The sequence below is a fragment of the Hesperophylax consimilis genome, chromosome 25, assembly GCF_061612785.1.
Source record: "Hesperophylax consimilis isolate HC1 chromosome 25, BYU_Hcon_1.0, whole genome shotgun sequence".
In the NCBI taxonomy this organism is placed as follows: domain Eukaryota; kingdom Metazoa; phylum Arthropoda; class Insecta; order Trichoptera; family Limnephilidae; genus Hesperophylax; species Hesperophylax consimilis.
The window spans coordinates 4,596,723-4,620,041 of NC_142860.1; the positions used below are offsets into that span (position 1 = coordinate 4,596,723).

General features: G+C 34.7%; 1 protein-coding gene across 2 annotated transcripts in view; it reads right to left on the bottom strand.

Moving 5' to 3' along the window:
- Positions 1–214: 214 nt before the first annotated feature.
- Positions 215–23,319, bottom strand: part of tws (protein phosphatase 2 regulatory subunit tws) — a 35,014-nt gene continuing 11,909 nt past the window's right edge. For both annotated transcript variants that reach the window (XM_089646864.1, XM_089646863.1), the window contains exons 2-8: positions 15,866–16,020; positions 14,818–15,018; positions 12,886–13,022; positions 11,006–11,180; positions 10,294–10,357; positions 8,505–8,731; positions 215–7,576 (exon numbers count right to left, since the gene is read on the bottom strand). In XM_089646864.1, coding sequence (XP_089502990.1) covers positions 7,208–7,576; positions 8,505–8,731; positions 10,294–10,357; positions 11,006–11,180; positions 12,886–13,022; positions 14,818–15,018; positions 15,866–16,020 — 1,328 coding nt within the window. In that variant the 3' untranslated portion in view covers positions 215–7,207. The remainder of the gene's footprint in view (positions 7,577–8,504; positions 8,732–10,293; positions 10,358–11,005; positions 11,181–12,885; positions 13,023–14,817; positions 15,019–15,865; positions 16,021–23,319) is intronic.

The following is a 23,319-nucleotide window of genomic DNA, read 5'->3' on the forward strand; positions in this document are numbered from 1 at the left end:
CTTTTGGCCGTGAGAATCTAAAAACTTACAAGACCAGATCTGAATATCCAGGTATTTCCCAACCTACCTCTTTCTCAACTCCTTCCCTTCCCCACTCCCTACAGCTTCACAACATACCTCAATTAGGGATGCCATACTCATCTGATTGTCTCTGGACAGTTGGGAGCAGGTCATAAATTATTCCCATAAAATTTGCATAAATAAAACACATTAATTCTTCAACATTAACTTTATTTAAATCTCGTTAAGAAAATGATTTGAAAAAGCATATAAATGACATGTCTTCCTTCAGATAGGACATCCATTTCCGAGACCGAATCGAGCGCTACTTCAATATCCACATAAAATGGCGCACGCCGGAATTCAACGAAAACAAACAAACAACAAACTCGCTCGCTAACATAATATTCTGTGACGACAACTTAACCTTAAGTCACAGCTAGAACATTAAAGCTTGTTTAAACACTGGAGCCTATCTTTTATTAAATACAAATTGGATATTAAAATACAAAATGATTACAATTTATTTCGAATGATGCGATGATCGTAAAAAAAAAAAAAACAATTTGACAAAATTAACAGAAGACGACATTCGCTGGCTCAATATTTTCACCGTTGCGTTTATAAGCTACACAGTAGCTCAACTATCAAGTGACCGCGTGGGAATCAAGCCGTTAAGCCAATCAATTTGTGACATAACCTATAATTATCTCCCTCCTACATTCGTATTTTGGCTGTGATTTGCAAAATATCCCGCTAACTTCAAAAATGTATCAAAAAGAAAAGCCGACAAACTAATGATTCTCCATTATCTAATTTCCATTTTAACGTGTCTTATAATCAATTTTTCACAATAAGGTTATGTTTCAAAACAATTCAAATCAATGATCAGAGTACCTTTCAGAATTTTTCCTTTCGTTCACGTTAAACGCTTTTTTTTAACCCGTTTTAGCTTTTGATCAAATTGTAAACAGCTGACAAGCATAACACGAACGATATGCTTGACAGCTCTTCGCAATTTGACTAAATGCTGTAATGAATTGAGGAATCGACGTAACAGCAACCGTTTGTTTGAAAGCAAAAATGTATTAAATTGACATTGGTCATTGATCAATTTGATTTTATTTTTAATTGATTAATATACTTATTAGTGACAGGACATAACAGCAATTAGATGGAAAACCATTCAAGACGTTACTTTCATCTCTTTGAGAATCAACACATATCTTTATGTATGTACTGGGAATTGGAAAAAGTGCTTAAATTCTTATGACTAACTTTTTGTAATAATATTATGTTCATTTATTTACATCATCAAGTGAGCCGTGTCTTTTACAAAATTTATCAGATTTTACTAATTTATTTGACTTATTCTGTAAATATTAAGTTTGGATGTTTTCACGCAAATTCAAATGAAATATTATCGTGTGGACGCCATTTTGATTTTTTTTTTTCTTTTGGAAGGTCCCGTTTAAACACTGTTTCTAGGAATGTTTCAACTTTAAAAAAAAATTGTGATCGGAATAAAAGCACCACTGTCATGTTGTTAAGCGTGTCATCTGATTGCAATTTGATAGATGTACCTTTCAAATGTAAAAAAACAAAATGGCGCCGATTGGCCTTTTGATGACAATGTTGAATTTGAACTTCTGTGAAACACCCATTTATCTTATTAGGCAAATCCGTGAATAGCTTTCGAGGTACAATCATCTACATATTATGTCAAGAAAAACAATAAAGGTTAACAGGGCGTCCGGGGGATAAAGTGCACAAACTTCGCCAAGTGATTCTAAATTATAGTACACGTAAAAAAGATAATAACTTTTTTTTTATTCCATACAAAAAATATTTTTATCCCCATACAAACAATTCAAATTTTGTACCTGAAAACTACCTTAAAATGTTGAAAAAAGTTATTTATCTTTTTTACTTGTACTGTCATGTAGAATCACCTCCCGAAATTTGTGCACTTTATCCCCAGACACCCTGTATATCTTCCTTGCACAAATGCTGATTCCTTATTAATTTTTCATATTACGTAATATTTACAACATACCTTAAGATCTACAATTTTTTTTTTTGCATAATTTTGAATTTTTTTTTAAAATCATTTATTTAGGTTGATTTTATAAATATTATCAGTGAGCTTAGAATACAGCATTTGCTTACGAAGACTCCCCCCTTAATGTGATCTTATTTGAGTTTGAAAGAAAATAATCACGCTACTTAGAAATAAATTAAATACAAAACATTCAACATAAGATTGTCGATAAAAGAAATTATGTAAAATTAATTGTTACGGCACAGCACAAAACGTTCCTGCTGCCCATGCTATCAATAATAACTTGAAAATGTGTGGATAATTTAATTTTTTTCTTTTTTTTTTAATTTGGGTTTTCGAATGGCTACTTCTTCAATAAAACAAAATGTGTTTAAAAATATCTTTTAATTCGTCAAAGTGAATTTCCAAGTTATCAATAGTTACTTAAGTTACATTATTTCTCTTACATAGGCATTCAGTATCTTTATTTGTACATTATTTTACATCTTATAAAAAGGTATTTATTCAATTCAGAGCCAATCGTAAGTACAATTTCTTGGGTAGAAGTTATTCAACTATTATTTGTGATGAAATTACTAATAAAGAAAAGGCTACAAAAAGAGTTGAGTAAAATTAAAAAAAATAATAATAATTGATCATTTTGACAATTTCTCATAAATGTTTAATTAAACAATTTGTCTGTTTAATCTCCTGTGTATCAATATACTTTTACACTATTGAGAGCAAAATAACGTGAATAATGAACTGTCTATTAAGGTAGTTATCCTCGAGGAATATAATACATAAATATGAGTGGGCGTGTACAATACAGATTATATGTTCAGACCCTATGGAGGGGGCAAGATAAATTACAACAATCACTCGGCTGAAAATCATCGGCAATGATAATCGGACAGCAATCATTGGATATTTCGGCAGTGTTCCTTCAATGCCTGACACCTCGTGATGATACGTCAGCTATTTACCTCTCTCTTGATCAGTATTATTATAATATTTAAAGGTCGTGCATTGTTTTTAACGGAAAAAAAGTTATTTTTTTAAAAATGCACGCACATTAAGATTCGATTCTATTTTAATATAAATAGTAGATAATCTTAGTTTATTATATCTACTGCAACATATACATTTACAAACCGAAGCACGAGCCAAACGACGAATTATTGGAAAGGAATGAAGCAACCACCTTTGAATTTTAAAACAATACAAATTAAGAGAGATATATAGCCGACGTATCATCACGTGGTGTCGGCATTTAATGGGCGCCGGAACGCTGTCGAAATACCCCGAATGATAACGCGTCTGGTATTACAAGTATGCCGCCCAAATATTGTATATTATATTGCTCTGTGACAGCTATATGTGATTGTATGGAGCCCTTGAGGTGAATTTTCACAAAATTGCACAAATTATACAATTATAATTATGGCGAGCGATATCGTGAAATAGGCCACGCCCATTATATTTTCATATTATGTATATCTCTTGTCTCAACAAACTTTATATCTGTGGTCAAAATGTTCTCTGGTAAATCAAAATAATAAGTTTAATGGACATTGTTTCTGTTTTGGTAGACCATTTCTGTGTAAGATTGAATTATCAAATGAAACAGGACACAAAACTTAAAGAATGAAAAATTTATAACATATTTTGTCGCTAATACATATGTACAACAGATAATATTGAGTGATAACTTTTGAATCTTTTATTCGAATTTTTAGTTAAGATTTTTTTTTCAAAAATTTTTAAACAATAAAACAGCGCATCTTATCTGACCTATAAATATAAATTTTGTTTTTATAAATTTTGTTTTTATCAAATAAACCTATTTGATAAAAACAAAAAATATGTTCAGAAATCCAGAAAAATGAATTTAGATTCAAAATAATAAGTTGCGATTTAGCTCATACACCATAATATTTTTTGCACTTTTTTTTTGTTTTTGCAACTACATTATTTTTTTCCGCAAAACTAATGTACATTTTATTATTATTATTGTAAAATGTTGTAAAAAAGTGTGTGATGCAATGCACGTTTGCGAAATATGTGTATTTAAACCTATTTTCATATACATTAAGAAACTGATAGGTAAAGACGGATTTAACGTGATAAAAAAAAAAGACAATCACTAATTTTAAGTTTCAATTTAGAAAATTCGGTAACTTTTTGAAATAATTTCCAAAATCACATGATTCTATAATTTTTATTATTTGTTTGTGAATTTCATAAAAGGGAATTAATTATAAACTAAAAAATATATTTTAATAATAATTAACAAAAATTTTGACACAAAATTAAAATATTTTTTAAATCATAATTTAATGTGGTCAGAGGAGTAATGATTTTTTAAAATTTATTTCTCACACGAATAAGTAGATTTTTTTTTTGTTACGCAACACTACTATCTTACACGGGGACTTCAAGTCAGTATTGCTACATATAAGTAAATACAGAATGGCCTTATTTATCACAATCTCAACAAAAGCTAAGTATGCCATGTTCTAACATAAGATTAATTAAAATTGAACTAAAAAAGTTGACAAAATTATTCCTCTCTATAAACATTCCGACAAAGTGCAACCCTCAGATAATTTTAAATAATATAAACAGTAGATGTTACATAAATCCTTTCGAGATACAGAATTTAACGTAAAGCGAAAAAATCTTGCCAAACAAAATCCTATTTTCACATTTTCTCAATTTGAAGATGACATAGTACTGTTGGCTCCACGCTGTGCGGCTCTTAGGCGGTATAAAAAAATTACAGTACATTGGAGAGTAGTGATGGGTCATGATTCATTTTTATTACGAGCGGGAGTCACGGTACAAACTCAAATGAACGGGAAACGTAAGCTCAGACCGTATGAGCAATGAGAATACAGTTTCCCAGCGTACGATTCTTGGTACCGGTATGCTGCCACGTAATATGAGAAAAAGAAGATGCTACATAGTTACAAGGCGTAAGTATGTATATGTGAAAGTCCAGATAACGGCCTGTCGTGAACGTCTCTAAGTATACAATAAAAATTAATACTTAGATAATTTTTAAGGTGGTATTTTTCTCAAATATCTCCTGATGAAAAAGAGTAACCGTTCAATTGAGCTGTGAGCTAACACAATTGTGTGGCCCGTTCATGAACGACTCGATAAACCGATAGAAGCGTGCTATGAGGATGTACGTGTGTCCAAAACAGATTTGTTCTTGTTTCCGGAAAAATTGAGTAAACATTGAAATCATTTCTTGAACAGATAATCGATTTCAATGTGCCTGTCTGTGGTGAAGGAGTCAGATGGTCTTGTGAAAAACCCAAAAATCAAACAACGTTATCTATTCGGTCGACATATTAAGTTTGGTGACTTATTTAGGGAAGAATTCTTGTTAGTTTAACTTCTAGCTTGTATAAACAGAGCGTGTTTCGGTATGCGGCAGGCTGGCCAATTTTCTATTTGCAATAAATGTACAACGGCCAGGTCGAAGACAAGCCAAGCTTTTTATTGTACTGACGGTTACAACGGCCGGGTCGAAGAAAAGCCAAGTTTTTAGCACCATGTAAGAAAAGAATAGTAAATAGAGTTTGTTTGATAAGATCCTCGATAATAATGCAACGAAAGACAAGGAAATTTCTAGCTCGACTATTAAATCGTTTGGTGTAAAAAACAATGTGCCAAAGCATAATAAAAATGTAATAAAAAAAAAAAAAAAACAAATAGAACACAATGGAAACGGGATGCTGCAAAAATCATTCATACAACCAGCCATTCCTCCATACCAAATTGTCTTTATTATCACTAGTAAACAGTCCACGTCTTAAGAACAACCAATTGTCCCTCACGTATCGAGCAACCACCGCTTCTGCTTCTTACACCGCCGTTCCACAAAACATTGCGTGCAAATCGGTAAACTTTACATCGCTGTCCCACAAGACATTGTGTGCAAGAATCACCTCTTACGCAGTCGTCCCACGAGGCATTGTGTGCAAATCAGTATAGTTTACATCACTTTACGTCTTACATGAGCGTTCCACAAACATTGTGTGCAAATCAGTACGGTTTACATCACATTACTTCTAACACGGGCGTTCCACAAAACATTGTGTGCAAATCAGTACGGTTTACATCGCATTACCTCTTACACGGGCATTCCACAGAACATTGTGTGCAAATCAGTACGGTTTACATCACATTACCTCTTACATGGGCGTTCCACAAAACATTGTGTGCAAATCGGTAAACTTTGCATCGCCGCCATCCCGCAAGACAAATCAGTAAGGTTAACATCACAATACCATTTACACTGCCGCTCCACAAAACATTGTGTGCAAATTGGTAAACTTTACATCGCCGCCCCACAAGATAAATCAGTAAGGCTTACATCACAATACCATTTCCAATGCACAAAACATAGTGTGCAAATCAGTAAAGTTTACATAATTTTAGGATCCCCCTGTTATTTTCCGCACATTCCCAAATAAAGCAAGTTATCCAATCAGATCACTGTGCAAACGTTATGACATGGCGTCAGTTATTGCTTCCACCATCTTCAAACAGTAGCAAACAAATATTAATTATTAACAATTCTATTATTCTCTTAATACAAATTAAAGTTATCGAGGTAGTCATTTTCTTTGCTGCGCCATTCGTTGTAGTTAAAGGTTACTAACTTAAAATTAAATTACACGATAAGTTGCTAGGAATATTATTATAATAATTATTATTCATCATCACGGATAAATGGAAACACAAAATTTGTCGTAAAATTAAACAACACGCTAAACAAATGATTTATTTTTAAGGGTACTAAATTAAACATAACTAGATGAAGCGAATAATGGATAATTTAAACGAGTCTCGAAACAATGTATCATAAACAACAAAATATATATTTTTTAAAATAATGAAAGAACGAAAACTTATTTGACGACAAAATATAAATACGGAAAACAGGTGAACATTTTAACCCTAGAAGAAAAAAAAAGATGAATAATTTATCACTACACGAAGGAATGAACAAAGAAAATGACGACCATATTCATTTAAATTAACGTATATACTGGAGGAGTCGGGGAGCGGTCATGCCGCTGACGATGCGCAGGGATCCGTCACCATCACCACCGTCGTAATCTTAATCAACGCAAGCTCGGCAAACCGCTAAAACTTATCTTGGAAGAGGAACAAGTTATTTGTGGCGGCTACGGCGATGATGTTCTCCGTGGGATGCCAGGCGGTGTGCAGGATCTTCTTGTTGTAGTCGAGACAGTCGACGCTGATCTCGTCCTTCTTGCGCTTGGAGGCGGTGCTGACCTTGCGCGGTCGCAGCACCGTTTTGGGCTTGGCGACCTCGCGGGACGCTTCGAGGGTCACCTCCTTCTTGGTGGCGCGGTCAAACACCCGGAAGAAGTTGTTGTAGGAGCCCGTCATGACCGCCGTATCGGAGCCGTTCCAGCAGCACTCGAATTTGTCAAAGATGCAGTCGTTCTCGTAGAGGGAGCACAGGTTCGCGCGCAGATATTCGTGGACCTGAAATATAACAATAAAACATAAGTTGATAAAATCTCAAAATATGCAACGAGACGCATAGATCTGGGATTGTTCAATAGAAATAATTTATTTTTGAGTTATTATGCCGTGCTGCATTCCCTCTTGCTTTAGCTAACGTTTCGGGCATCATTGCAATGGGCATCATCAGGGCAGAAGTGTAGATTGTGGTGAAGTGTGTGTATATGGATGTAGAAGCGATTCCGTGTTGCGCCCTCAGTTGGCTAAAGGAGGAAGCGCAATACGGCATAATACCCAAAAATAAATCACAATAATAATAATACTTGGATGACTTGTATAGCGCCGTTTTTGTGCAAAAACACCAATATGTAATACTTTAGACTGCGAAAATCTTAGATCATATCCAAGCGCGGCTGACCCATCAGGTCAATGACCCCCCAAAATCTTTCATCTCTGGCTTTCACCATTGAAGTAATTATCATGTATTGTTTCATAGTGTTTTCACAAAAATGAAGTATTGTATGTACATATGTTCGGTCAATAAGCCCGCTGACCTAAACTCCGTCCCTATATTCGCCTTCCATCAACGAGATGGCACTATAGTTCTATGGCCTAATATTACGCAGATGAAATTTCACTAACTGGAGGTTGGGTCATGTCCGAAACAGACGGATAGAGACAATACGATGAATATAATTAGATATGTGGTTCAAAGCGATTGTTATAAACGTAGGATAGGTAGTTATACAAAGTGTAAGTTATATAAATCACCTTTCACTTCTACTGGAACCCTAGAGCTACCTCTGATCATATCTTGAGATTATTCCGTTGATTTTGGAAAAGTTGAACAGGGCTGAAAATAAGTGTTTAACGGGGACCATTCAAATGTGAAATGAAATGACGGCAAGTTTGGGTTAGGTTTAATAGTTTTGTGTGTGTCGGTGCTTACAGGATAGGTCTCCACAGGCTTGGTCTCCATGTGCAGGTCCCACAGCTTGACGGACAGGTAGTCGCGCGTGATCATGTACCGGCCCGAGTTGCTCAGCCGCACGTCCGATATGGACGAGATGATCTCCGAGAAGAAGGAGCGAGAGGCCGGATCCTCCGTCTCCTCAAACAGCTTGGCGTGGCGGTCGCACAGCGCCGACGCGCGCATGTCGCACAATCTTATTGTACCTGGAACAAAAACCAATCATAATCTCATTAAATCTTTTCATCACAGATATTGACAATTTTTTATTGACACACTTCGGCCGGGAAAGGTAGTTCAACCCGTTCGGTCGATTGATGCTTAACGCCTTAACGCCGGGAAGGGTAGTTTTACCTTTTGCGCCGGCCTCATTTCAATGGCAGAAACGACTGAATTATTCAATGTTTTTATTTGAATATTATATACCAATCTCTTTGTAAAGATCCCAAATACATGTACATAATTATTGAATCGTAATGAAAGTTTGCTTTTTATATTTATTTTCGTGCCTTTCGTTTACATCGGTATTTCAACCAAAAGTTAGTATATTATTTTTGTTATTTGTTTTTGGGGTGTTATGCCGTGTTGCACTAACTCCTTCTTTAGCCAACGTTTCAGACAACGTTACAGTGTCCATCCGACCAAATCGGCAATCGCCGAGCATTTGATTTGTTCTGAAGTCCTGGGAAGACCCAAAACTCACAGAGCTCGCCTAATTACACAAGCAATCGAAATTCACAAAAATCCCATTAATATCAATAAAGACGACAGAGCTAAGCTTAATAGTTCTTGGTATCCGGTAATTGACGGCCACACCAAAGCTAAACGCAGAAAAACATTTTAAATTTTACTGTAAAACCAGCTCGTAGAGTAGTGAGCTGGCAACACGGTATCGCACAGACGTACTTAAACACACTTTTCACCACTATCAATTACACATCTGCCCTGATGATGGACACTGTAACGTTGTCCGAAACGTTGGCTACAGAAGGAGTTAGCGCAACACGGCAAAAAACACCCCAAAAACAAATAACAAAAATACTTTTGGCAGTGAAAATCTTAAATTAGTATATTATTTGTTATTGTAATAATTCATTTCCTGGAATGAGGGTATTTGTGACCGTGAAACCCAATTCAAATCTCTTTCTCTTTTCCTTCCCACTCAACTCCTATGTGCAAGAGAGCGAGAGATGTGCAAATACCGATAAGCGGATCGTAATAAACATATTACAAGGTTGATTGAGTTACATTTCAAATAATATTCAATTTTTGTTTAGCTATATAACGTTGTTTTTTTTTTGTAGCTTGGGTATGCTGATTTTCTACGTAGAAATTTTTATTAAAATATTTTCACTATTTTCGAAGATATAGTGATTTAAAACAAATTCGCGCTGTACCTTTATTTTCGCCTGGAGATAGCGTTGCGCCAGCACAAAAAATACCCGCCCAAAATGTTGTAGCTGCACCTATTGGCCAAAGACAAATGCCTTACACTTAACCTAACAACATTTCTGGCTATCGACAATGGCGGTAAATATCTATAAAAATAGTGACATTGGCAAGTCCCAATCTTCCAGAGCCATTGGCATTCCTAATTGGGGTTTGTTGTGAGGTTGAAGGTAGTGGGGATGGGAAGGAGATTGGAATCAGTGAGGTGGGAAGTAGCAAGCTATTCAGATCTGGTCACCAAACCCGGTTAAAGCTGCGGGAATGGAATGAATGCCAGTTAGTAATTTAAATCAACGTATTCAGAAAGTGATCTTCTTACCTTTACTACTAGAATATACAAATAGATTACACTCCGTTGGGTGAAATTCTGCCGCAGTTATCACCTGGAAAAAACAGACAAATTAAAAATTAGCAAGGTATGATTATATTTCTGAATTTTAAATGATATTGGAAAACGGCAGAGATTAAGAAACAATTTTTAAATACATTTATAGGGCTGGGGTTACTTAGAATGAAAGCAGAACAGTAGATTGAATGATTGCATAATGACAATAATATAAAATTATTTGTAAACTAGCTGTACCCCGCCACCAAAAGAAAAACAATAGCCCTTGTTGCTTTTACGTCTAACAGATGGCGTTTTTTTATTATTTTAATAAAGCATGTTTGTCCAACAGATTATGCTGTTTTTCAAAATAAGCATGTTTTTAACTCTCACATATGCCATCTACATAATACAGTAGAACCCCGTTAATTCGAACCCCGATAATTCGAAAAAACGCGTAATTCGAAATTTTCGCAAAAAAAATTTGGCTTGCAAAATTTGAGCATGTTTGGCTTGGGATGGCTATTGAAGATCGTGTTTCCACTCCCTAAGCTAAATATAAACATGGTCCCCGGCAGGCAGGAGAAACAGAGGAAGAGCACCAATACATTGAATTGATGTCTGTATCTGCCGTCCTCTACCTCTGTGAACCGCAAACATCAGAGGCCAATTGGTGAGAGAGGTTATGCGTGTGTAAGATGGTTACCTCAGTGAGCTCCTCCATGTTGGCGGGCTTGATGTCCACGATGTTGAAGCTCTGGTCGGTGATGTCGAGGTGCCACAGATTCACCCGCAGGTCGTCTGCGCTCAGGTACGTCTCCTGGTCGCTGTTCACGCTGATACTGTTTATGTGGTACGTGTGGGCGTTGGCGAATATACGTCTGAAAGGATAAATAGACATTTGTTAACTGTGAATATTATTAAACTACAAACTACACCTCGCTTTGAAGCCTGTATAACTGGTACAACTGCTCTTTCACTGTATTATTCCTGGCTAGTCTGCAGGGTGAAGATTGCCATGACGATAGGAGAAGGCACCAGAAGAAAAACTTGCCGAATGTACATAATAAATTATTCATGCAATATGCATCAAACTATCAATATTAAAACAACCAGTCTAAGAGAGCATTCAATTTTCATTTCAACATATTTTATCACTGCTTTGGGAGTGGAGTATGCAAATACTAATTCAAACACAATTATTAGGTTGTGGAGGTAATATTGATAAGGTGAAGGAGGAAGTCACACACCTTTTCTTTACAATAATCATTTCTCAAAAGTCAAGAAATATGGAAGAGGATCATCATGGACGATAAAATGTGGCACCGAACGGGATTTTCAAATGGTGATCACAATTACTTTCATTTTTTAATTATATTACTTCATTTGATTTTGGTAGTGTGGCTCAAAAAAAAAAAAGTAAACAATGTGTTACCAAAATACTTTTTAAACAAAATTATATACAACAAGGGGATATTCACTAAAACAGACAACACAAGGATATGCAATAAAATCAGACTACCAAAAAAGGACAAACTGCAAAACAGTTTATTCTACAAGGGATGAAATATTATAATGCGCTGCCGGAAACCATAAAATCTATAACAATTAGTAAATTCAAAATAGATTGTAAGGACCACATTAAACAAAAGAGAAATTCAAAATAGATTGTAAGGACCACATTAAACAAAAGAGAAATTCAAAATAGATTGTAAGGACCACATTAAACAAAAGAGAAATTCAAAATAGATTGTAAGAACCACATTAAACATAAGAGAAAATGTACAAAACATTTGTGCAACTTCTCCTGGTAACATAAAGGCCGGTAACATGAAGATAGACTCAAGGATCTATGATTGCCAATGTTAAAATAAAGAAGAGAAAGCATTATAGTTGCCCTGGGATCCAAGAATTCTTCAACACCAACAAAAATATAAATATCCATACAATAAAAAAAAAACCTTTTGCATCCAATCCTAGGAAACACTTCCTTGCAAATATAGTAGAGGATGTATGGATCAACAAACTTCCACAACATGTCAACGTTGCTAATATAATAATAATAACAAGGCATTTATATAGCACAGTTAACAATAACAAACTTAAAAATGGTAATTTAGTATTAGTGGTCATGTTCATAAAATTATTCCTACAGTGTGCCTTACCCAATACAGATCTAATATTACAACACTAAATATACAGTTTATTTAAAGTGATGACGATGACAAAACTTAGAATAACAATAACAGCAGGGCAGGACAAAACAAGAATATTAAAACTAAAACACAATATAAAACAGGAAGCAGTTTGTGCTCAGAAATGAGAATCTTGAGAGCAGACATTTAAAAAAGGTACAATAAGGAGGAACTAATATAAACCAATTTAAAGCTTAGTTGGATTCTTATTTAAAGAGAAGAAAGGATTAACCTTATTTTAAAATTAAAACAACTCAATTACTGTTAAATCAGATATCCCATTCTGTCGGCTCATCAAATAATAATAATGTAAAAGTACATATATAAGTTATAATAAATTAGTAATTTGTAAACAGCAATTTACAAATAAATAAAAAAATAAGTAAGTTACCTAGGAGAGGCTTCCACCATGAGATCCATGGGTTTGACGGTGGGCACCTTGAGTCGCGTGATGTGGGAAGGATCTCTCATGGCACCGCTTTCTTCTCGCGTGTTGTACCCCGTCACTCTCTTGTCTCTCTCTGATACCTGCAAAGACAACAATAAATAAAGAAACGGCGCATGAGGTTCCCGGACAGGAAGTTGTGTTTTTCGGTGCGCTGAAGATTAAAATTTACAAATGGCCCAAATTATTCCACATAAGAAATGTTGTTGTTCCGTTCGCTTGGAAAAACTTATAAGAGAGTTACACTGTTATTCTTTGTTAGATTTGTATAATACGCATCGGTTCAAATGATTGCATCAAATCAATGACCCGGTATTAGACTGCAACAAGTCCAAATCTGTTCTTTAGAGATATTCAATATATTGTTTTTGCGCATGCCTAAAGGCGGCAGTTCGCACTGTGACCGGAGACCGAGACCAGAGACGGAGACAGGAGACTCGGTATTTGTTCGTAAGGACTCTTCCACGCATGCTGATTGCATTACAAACATTCCATATCGTGTAAGAGAAATTAGTAGTTGCAGGTTTTAGATAACGATAATCTGTAGATTAAAAATGCAATCAATATCCATTCATAATCACAATTTTATTGTGTTTACTGTAAAAACATTGTTGTTACATGACAGTGATATTCTGCCTTTAAAATATAATGATTTTATGTAACTCCAGTAAAAAAAACTGCCCAGTCAGTGAATCTATAGCATTCCCATTTTGAAAGTGTTGTATGACGTGGGAAAGGTTGTGAAGTAGGAACCTGGCTATCCAGATAATGGTTAGACAGCAGAGCTAAAGTCATTTGAAGCACAATATTGGTCTTGGGTAGTGTTGTGCAGAAGAAGTAGAGTGGGGGGGAAGAAGACAGTTGGGAAGTATTTAGTCTCTCTCCAAGGTGGATGGTTATTGAGTGAATGTAGTCACAACATTGCCTTTACGGAGTGTGAGCATCTATGTCACAGCCAACGTAAACCTGATTCAGACAAAGCACTGAAATGGATATGGGATGTATGATATTTTGTATTGTAATAAAATAATGTTGAAATGGAAGCAAGAAAATCTTACATGGAATACACACTGTTCTTTAAATACAATATAGTGAAAATATTCCTGTAGTCGCATTAACCAGTGAAGTTTTTACTGTTTTACAGTAATAAAAAAATAATAAACTAAACAAAGAATTCAACAATAAATGAAAAATGAGGAAAATTATATGCAGCACATAATATTGTTATAAGTACTAATTAACATATTATTATAAGTATATAAAAATAATAGACAATAATAGATAGTGCATCTGGTTAAAAGGGTATGATAACATACAATGTGTAGGGACTATTACAAGATAATTAACTGATAGGAACTGGGGCCCCAGCACGGTAGATCGATAAAACTCTTTATCAATACAATATTGACTAAATCTGTAATTTATGGTTATTAGGCAGTGCCATGCGGGATAAGCAAGCGCCGCAATTGACGAAGGCCTCCGTGGTCGAGGGGTAAGGCTCTCGACTGGCAAGCAACGTTTCAATCCTGAATGGTGGTCTCACACCAGGGTGATACTGAGAGTATCTTTCACTCTGCCGCAAATATACTATATATTATTTTTAATTAATAATTTGAAAATAGCACAAATTAATCAAATAAAATTTGCATAAGCATGCCGGGATTTGAACCCGCAACCTCGAGATTGCTAGTTGAGATCATTACCCCTCGACCACGGAGATGATCAAACTTAAAACACCTGTCCCAGCCCAGCAACTCCAATATTAGGACGAGCTTGAGGTTTAGAAATGAAGTTAAATAGTGTCGAATTTAGAGTAGCGATATTCACAGTAACGTAATGACAATACACAATATGAATAATTATATTGGATAAACTCACCTTCCATAATTTAATAGTCTTATCATTAGTGGAAAGAAGGAAGTGGCTCTGGTTCCTTCGCTTCAGCCACCGTATCTTGTTGATCTTCTCCTCGATTTCCAGCGACTTGAGGTAGTCAAACTCGGGCTCGTGCGACTGGAACGTGGAGTACACGTTGTACTCGCCCCGCCGCGGCACGCACACCTTGGAGCCGGGGTCCCTCTGCAATTATTAATACATTGCTAAATAAACATGTAACCATAATAAAGCAATGGTGAGGGATCACAACCAGTGGAGACAGTAGTAAAGGAGGCCAAATTCAAACCATGGGATGTAGCTCCGTGATTACGATTGGTGATACACACAATGTTTGTAAATGTATACTGATTTGAAAGAAAACTGATGTCATTAATTTACATAAGACCTTCATAAATCCTAGGCCCCAGATAGTTCAATGAAATTGATTACTCGTTCAAAAAAGAATTACAATGTTATGTGAAAATGTTTGATCAAAATAAATTTACAAGATAAAACTTTTATTTGTGTATTTATTATAGCGGAGACGGTATACAGATAGTTCCTAACAGCACTCGAGACATGGGCCCAATGTGCTATCTACCACTTCACCACCTTTGAGTTTGTTTCCAGGTCAGCTGTGTGGGTTCCTGCTTTCCCCTCACCTGGAGGATCCTGTAGCGATAGGGGTTTTCCCATCGCAGGTCCACATTTGTTTGGGTTCCACAAGGGAAGAGTCCACTGAGGTGGTGTCAGCTCTCCTCTCCCCTTTGGTTCAAGAGTATCTAGGGAAAAAGGTCAACCCCAGCAGAGCCCCGAGTGCTGGGGCACGGTCTAAATACTCCGAGATGCGACCCTTTATCTCGGGGGGCCCCGTAGTAGCTCACACCTTGGCTTGGGATGGCTATTGCAGGTTGTGTCTCTACTCTCTGAGCGATGGGTTCACCACACTCCCTATGCCAAAGATAAAATTGATCTTGATCAATCACAACACATTTCTATTGGCTTATTTCTTCAGTGTTATGTGTATGGTAGTTTTGTATCATCATTGTACCTGAAATATAACAACGCGCCCTCCCTTGTCCCCGGTGGCCAGAAGCTCTCCATCGTGGTTGAACTCCACGCAGCTGATGAGGTCCGCCTCCGTGACATCGTCCTCCAAGGTGCCTTTCACTTGGCTGAAGCACCAGGATGTCAAGCCTCCATTGCCTAAAACACAACACAACTCTTATTAATTACACCGCCAAATCACCTTACAGAATATAAAACCGGTCAGTGGTTGAGTTGACGAATGGGTAGGGTTCGCACCCAGGCATCGTGGATTCAATTCCTCTACTGTCTAGGTCCTTTTAGCATTGCTCAAACAACAACTTCCGCTAATAATGATGGTTCAAATATTGTCGGGTTATTCATAACCCGGGAATGTTTAAACCATAGATATTAGCAGCAACGGGAGATATGTGACGTTTGCGTGCTGACTGTCGCCGAGCTAAGACCAAACTGCACAAACTATCAGAGATTAATTGGAGATGTTCTTCAAAATTGAAATAGTAGATTGCTAAAAATGACCGAATATAACTAGGTATAAGTAGCTCAATTGAAAGATTTTTGTCCCGGTAAGACAGAAGATCTGGGTTCAATTCCCAGTTGTGAACGATACTCTTTTATTTTCTATTTTATATTTCATTGATTACATTTTTTTCTTCTTCTGCAGTGACTAACTAGTGTTTTTAAAATATAGCCCAAACAATTATTTCAATACTAAAAATAATACAAAAAGGTCTAGTAATAATCAAAGCAATTCCTTATAATTTTTTTTAAGATGATTATTCCAGGGTTATGAATAAGCTGACAATAGTTAAATAACTTCTACTTCCATCATCAAAAGCAGAAAATGATGATTGTGCAATGATGGAGGACTAGCTGAAGATTGAACCTGTGACGCCACAGCGGGAACTCAACAATTTTTACCACTTTGCTACTATCCTCTTAAAAATTTAATTAATCGGATAGATTGCGCAGTGCCATTTTGAGAGATATTAAACAGGTGATTATTTTTAAAATCACAACAATCAAAATGCACAAAATATTGTAATCCACGAAAACAACAAACATAGTCATCATTTAAAAAATCGTAAATAAGCGTATGCCCAAAAACAATTCTTTAATATTTTGACCATAATAGAAAATATCTGGAGATGTAAGTACTAGTACCTAAAAATGCATAATAATACATGGTGTGCGGGGGTAAAGTGCGCTAACTTCGGGAGATGATTCTACATGATTGTAGAAGTAAAAAAGAAAAATAAACTTTTTTCTAAATTCTGAAAAAGTTAATTACTTTTTTTACTTATATTATCATGTAGAATCACCCCATGAAGTTAGCGTAATTTACCCCCGGACGCCCTGTATATAAAAAATAACAACAAACTTAGGTAAAAACAAAGCAATTAGATTTTAAAGCCCAGATAGTTTTAAAAATTAATTTTATTAAACATGAAATAAAAATTTCAAACCAAATAAATTAAAAAAAAAACAAGCATGGTAAGAAACATAAAATTCATATTGTTATTGGTTTTTAAACACACGACATTGAAGTTAGTGACAACGGAAGTAGCAACGATTCTCAGCTATTTTTGACAAAATATCACCTCAAAGGCGCTTAGACTCTGATGCAATAAAAACAACAAAATTATTGCGATTTCATAATATCATCTGCCTACCGCTGCGTGGAAACTGTTCAGTGGTAGAAATGAAACACTCGACACCAAACTGTTAATCTCAGAAAAAACTTTATAACGGTGAGTCTGGCATCATGAAATTTGCACATTTTTTTCTGTCGGGAGTTTTTAGATGAATGCTTATATCTAAAATCTACAAAATGTTAATATAATATTTTTATTTCTTGGGGAAATTACTATGCACAAATTTCAGTTTTAGAAACACTAGCGAATGACACAGATGTATCGAAACCGGTAGAGAAATAAAAAAAACTTCAAAAAAGTATAATAACCTCTCACAGTAATTAGTTATTGTTATTAAGTTTAATTTGTAGAACTCCATTTTATTTTTTTATTTTTTATATTTTTAAACTTCCGATTTTGTTGTCCGGGTTAAATCTTCCCCAAAGGAAAACTTAACCCTTCCACTCACTTTTCCACAAATGATCATCTAGTCAATCAACATTATGTAAGTGCATTATATAAGCAAAATAAATACAAAACAATACAAGAACAACACGTCAACTCATCAGAGATCAAATGGGAAAATAATTCACCGACTCCAGATATTTTCATATCAGAGGGTTCGGCTCGGTAGAACTTCTAACAGGGCCTATAAATCCTACTGATCCCTCAACATAAATATTTAAAAAATCTTTTGTTATCCTACATGTATTCAAAATGACCGACTTTTGCATCTTTATATATAATTTTTTTGATAGATCTAATACGCCTAAATTTTTAATTAGAGAGCTAGGTATAATGCCAGTAGCCGAAATAACGAATGGTAATATTTTTATAGTCTGAGAATGCCAAATTCTTTTTATTTCATTTCCTAAATCTGTGTATTTTAATAAATATTTTTATAAACCCAATAATATTATTATTGGGTTTATAAAAACAGTTTGATAATGCATTCAGAGGGCGAAACAGCTGTCACGCGTAATAATAATTACACAGCAGATCTCACAGTAATCTTTTTTATGATAAGATAAACAAAATCTCAATTCCGATTGAAAAAATGTTCGCAAGATTTTGGCCCAAGGGAATAATAAAGAGAAAATATTATATGCAAGATTGATATTAAATAAAGATCAACATATCTGGTTCCGATATCTTAAGTGCTTGTCAAATAAACTCAAGTAGGTACGAGTTTCTACAAAATGGCAAGTGTTTCGTTAGTTTAGCGCGTACCACTTTAACAAAAAAATAATAATATGAATTGAGGTCGATAGCAAAATGTGTTGAAAAAGATGTAAATATTTACATTGTACATGTCATATCAATCATCCTGATTATCCAATCATCGATTGTTTGACATAAATAAAGGATACAGTTAAATCTTGATTGATCCTTCCTAAAATAATCATTTTCCCGCTTTTGTGGTTTTTTCCAGTTGAATTAATTTACTCAATCAATAGATTTTTTCAAAATATGGACATTAACCATATTTCATAGCTAAATGCTTGATTTCGATTAACCGGTACTAGTAAACAAGGAGAGGAACAATCGAAACATTTGACGTTAGTCATTAGTTGTCGTTAAGACATTCAAACACAGCAGAGCGCGCTTGCAACCTTTTTACTGTGGGTGTATGTATTCGAAAACTAGAAATATACATTGATGTCATTGTTAAAGGGTGGGTCCTGACGTGGTGATGCTTCAACAGTGATGGAATTGACATACGTGAGCCCCTCGTCTGGAATTTCTGAAGCCTCGGTATTTTAAGAATATGAACTTTACACGTAAAATATTACACAAACAAAAACTTTTAAATTTATTTTTAAGGGACCAATAAAGGCAGCAATGGGTGTAAAATTATATCTTGTTTTTAATCACTAACTGTAACCCGCCATTCATTGTAGTGGCTCAGTCTGCCTGTTCAGATAGAGAAACAATAGCGCGTTTTGCTTTTACGTCCAACAGATGGCGTTGTTTTTACCTGTCAAAGGTGACATCTAAATAATATAGGTATAAAAAACACACATATTGGAATGCAACGTTGTGTCAAAATTTCAAAGGAATTGGTGAAGAACTTTTGGACATTTAAGATTTTAAACAAATGGACATTTACATCATAATTTATATAGATAGATGAAGACATTAAAGACTCTCGAATGAAAGCAGAGCCCCGGCAAGGCTGAGGTCCTGGGTTCAAATTCTAGATTAGAACGAATCTTTTTCTAATTTTTCTGTTTCATATCTTTTGTTTTAACCTCTCAGACAAAGACTTTTATTTACTGTGTTCCTTTGAGAACTGTCAAAACGTGAAAATTTTTGTGTTATTTACGAGTTTTGCTAAAAGCTTCATAACTCACGTTTTGGGAAACGTAGCCTCATTCTAAAAAATGTTTTGAAAGATTATGAAATCCACTATCGTATTGTGTTGTTATACGTAAATATTTGCGTTTCTAAATATACATTTTATGAAAACGTCAAAAATATGTAAAAATCGCTGACCATTATTTCAAAGCCGTGAAAAATGTACTTTTTTCTGAGTATCATAAAGAAATAACACTTTATATATTGAAGAAATATAATTAAAAACTATTAGTCACCTCAAAATATTAACTGTCCAAACTAAAATATTTTTAATAAATTATTTAGAAACGCAATAAATTATGAACGAACAAGATGACAGATCCAATCGGCTTAGATAATGCACTTCTACGTTCCATAGATATTCTTGAATACAGACGCGTAGCGTTATTCATTATCGATACTCTGTTTTTTAAATCATGGCAATCCGTATACTAGTGATGGAAATAAATCGATTTTTGTAAAATCTCGCGCGTTTACGTGAAAAGACGTTCTAATGTCTTGACCGCTATTATCATATATACGTCTTTTGACGTTCTAATGTTCTGAGTGGTTAAGAGTCGTTAACATTGTCATCAATGATCAAACATTACAATTTGAGTTTTTACTCGTTAAGTTACACTGAAAATAAAAATATATTTTACTGTTCATAGACAACTGCACAGCTCACCAAAATGAAATGACATTGGTATGAATTGTAGCTTTCGCATCCATTGTTTTTCCACATTCATCGTTTTTTAACAATAGATAGGTTTCACCGTAGTTATAAAGCTTGCATGAAACTAAATTCATACAAAATGGAGTAAATTGAATAACGTGGTTTCTACCGAAATAATACTTCATAGCTTCATTTCTGTGAAATTAAATGAAGGGTATTTTTTTATCCAAAGTCCTTCCTAATGAATTGCCTCCTATTTTGTATTTTATATGGAAATCGGTCCAATTTAATATTTTAAATGTACATACACAAAAATTGACCTTCCCTTTCTTGGCAAAAAAAAATATTTTCGTATTTCTGGTTAATTACATATTACATTTGAAAGTATTTTCAGATAATGCACATTGATCAATGAAATACTTATCAGTACCTTATCGAGTTATCTAGTGCAATATCATTAGTCTAACAGTGATAAATAACATAATTTGTTAGCATTCGAATTAATAAAATGATTACAATATTATATGGTAAACATAAAATGAATTATGATAATAATTGCATTGGATCGAGTGCTACCTGACTACTTGGTGTAGTTGTTCAAAGCTTTGACTTGGGATTAAGAGAATAGGTGTTCAATTCCTATCCAACTGTTTTTATTTACGGGAAAACATTTTTTTTTCGTAAGTATTACAGGCATAGCGTTTTCGACACAGCTGAACATTGTTGAAATTGTTTATGTTAGGACAAGTATATCAATTTTGATGTCTATGAAGTTACCGTGTAAATACAGGGTTTTCCAATAAGAGGTGTTATTTTGATATTCAATCATAAAAGATCAATGGTTTTGTTGCTTGTGTGGCACATAGTGCCGTCTTGTTGAATGTAAACGTTTTCCAGATCAATACCATCCAATTCCGGCCATAAAAAATCATTAATCATCTCTCGATAGCGAAATCCATTCACCGCAACTGTTGCTCCAGCCTCATTTTCGAAAGAGTAAGGTCCAATGACTCCGCCGGACCATAAACCGCACCAAACAGTCACACGTTGAGGATAGAGAGGCTTTTCAACAATAACTCTTGGGTTTTCCGAGCCCCAGATGCGACAATTTTGCTTGTTAACGAAGCCACCGAGGTGGAAATGGGCCTCATCACTCAAGATGATTTGCATTTGATTCACTCAAGTGAATTTTAATAATTTCAATGCGTTGTTGAAGCATGTATCGTTCCATTGTTATTAATGGCGTAGTTTCTACTTGTCAAATGTAAAAAAATGACAGCTTCAAAAGTAACATCTACCGATATAGCGGGCTATTTAAAATAATGACTCTTATTGGAAAACCCTGTACTTTAAAAACTAACGTTTTGTGTTCCGTTTTGCAGGACCGATAAAATGTATAAGTTCTAGCATGTAAACTGTCCATAATTATTATTATTCAACAGCTCATGTTGTAGAGCTAAAAATATTGGCTGGATAAATTGAAATGTAATGTTACGACTGTACATGCAGCAATACATCACAACATGTCACGTAAATACCAAGTGAAATTAATTACCTGTGGTCCAAAAAGACAAAGCTTCAATGAAACTATCACGCTCTTTGGTTTTAAGCCAAATAACAAACGGCTGAGATGATCACAACAACATGAGACAGATTACAACTTCATAAAATATTACAGTAAAGCAGAAAATTTTGTTCATTTGTTGGACAAAACCTGCTGAAATTTACACAGCTTTTTCTGTATGAAATTTCTAGATAAACACAACTATTTATACTGTTTATAAACATTATTTCCACCATCAGCTAAATAGCTTTGGAATATTAATTTAATTGACATATAAAAAAGACGGGGTGCCACATTGGGTGTTTCATATTTTAGAATTGTTCAATAAGATTCAAGATTTCAAAAGCGAGTAAGGTCAGTTAAGTAGCAGCGCAATTTGGACGTGTACATCACTTTTATGTAATTCTCTGTCGCTAATTTCAAACTAACCTAACTGTGTACTGATGTTTACATAAATTATTGACTGTTGTAGTTGGGTTAGAAATTTTAAAAGATAATAAAGTTGATACTAATGTGCTTGGCTGTCACGCTTGTAGAAACTAATGTGCAAGATATCACGCATCAGAAAAGGCTAATAACACTGGTCAACACATTTTTTGTCCCTTTAACGAAAGTAGCCAAATCTGAGAGGAAATTTCACGCTGATTTCAGATATGTGATTAGTTTTTTTCTATCACGTCAGGTTTTTATGGGTTTTAAGTTTTACTAAAATGTGTATTAATTCATTTTTATTCGTGAGTTATCATTGATTTTTTGATTTTTGACCATCCATTTCATTTGGTCATGCTGCAAACATGAAAGAGAACTATGACAACATGAAGCTGCTGTTAACAAAAAATAATTTTGTAAAATACGATAGTCCCATATTAAATTTATTCCGCCGCTGAAACTGTTATTTCCTTCCCCCCCCACCCTCCTCATCATCCTTAAGAGTGGGTTATAGGGCAGAATGGTGATTTGCTGGAAAACGGCTCTCTAAAACGGCTTAATACTACCTTTCGTATGTCATTCTCAGACTTCATATTCTTTGTTACCAATTAATGGACTATTATTTTTCAGTCTGCCTATTTTTTTTTTGTAGTTGTTGTAGGCATTCGACCATAAAAAATAAAAACATTGATACACCATACAACCCACTTTTAAAACTTGGATGTATGATTATCGCGTTAATAACGGCTTTACACTATATTTTTAATTTAAAATATGTATATAATACACACATCTGTAGAAGTACGGCCTCTAATTAT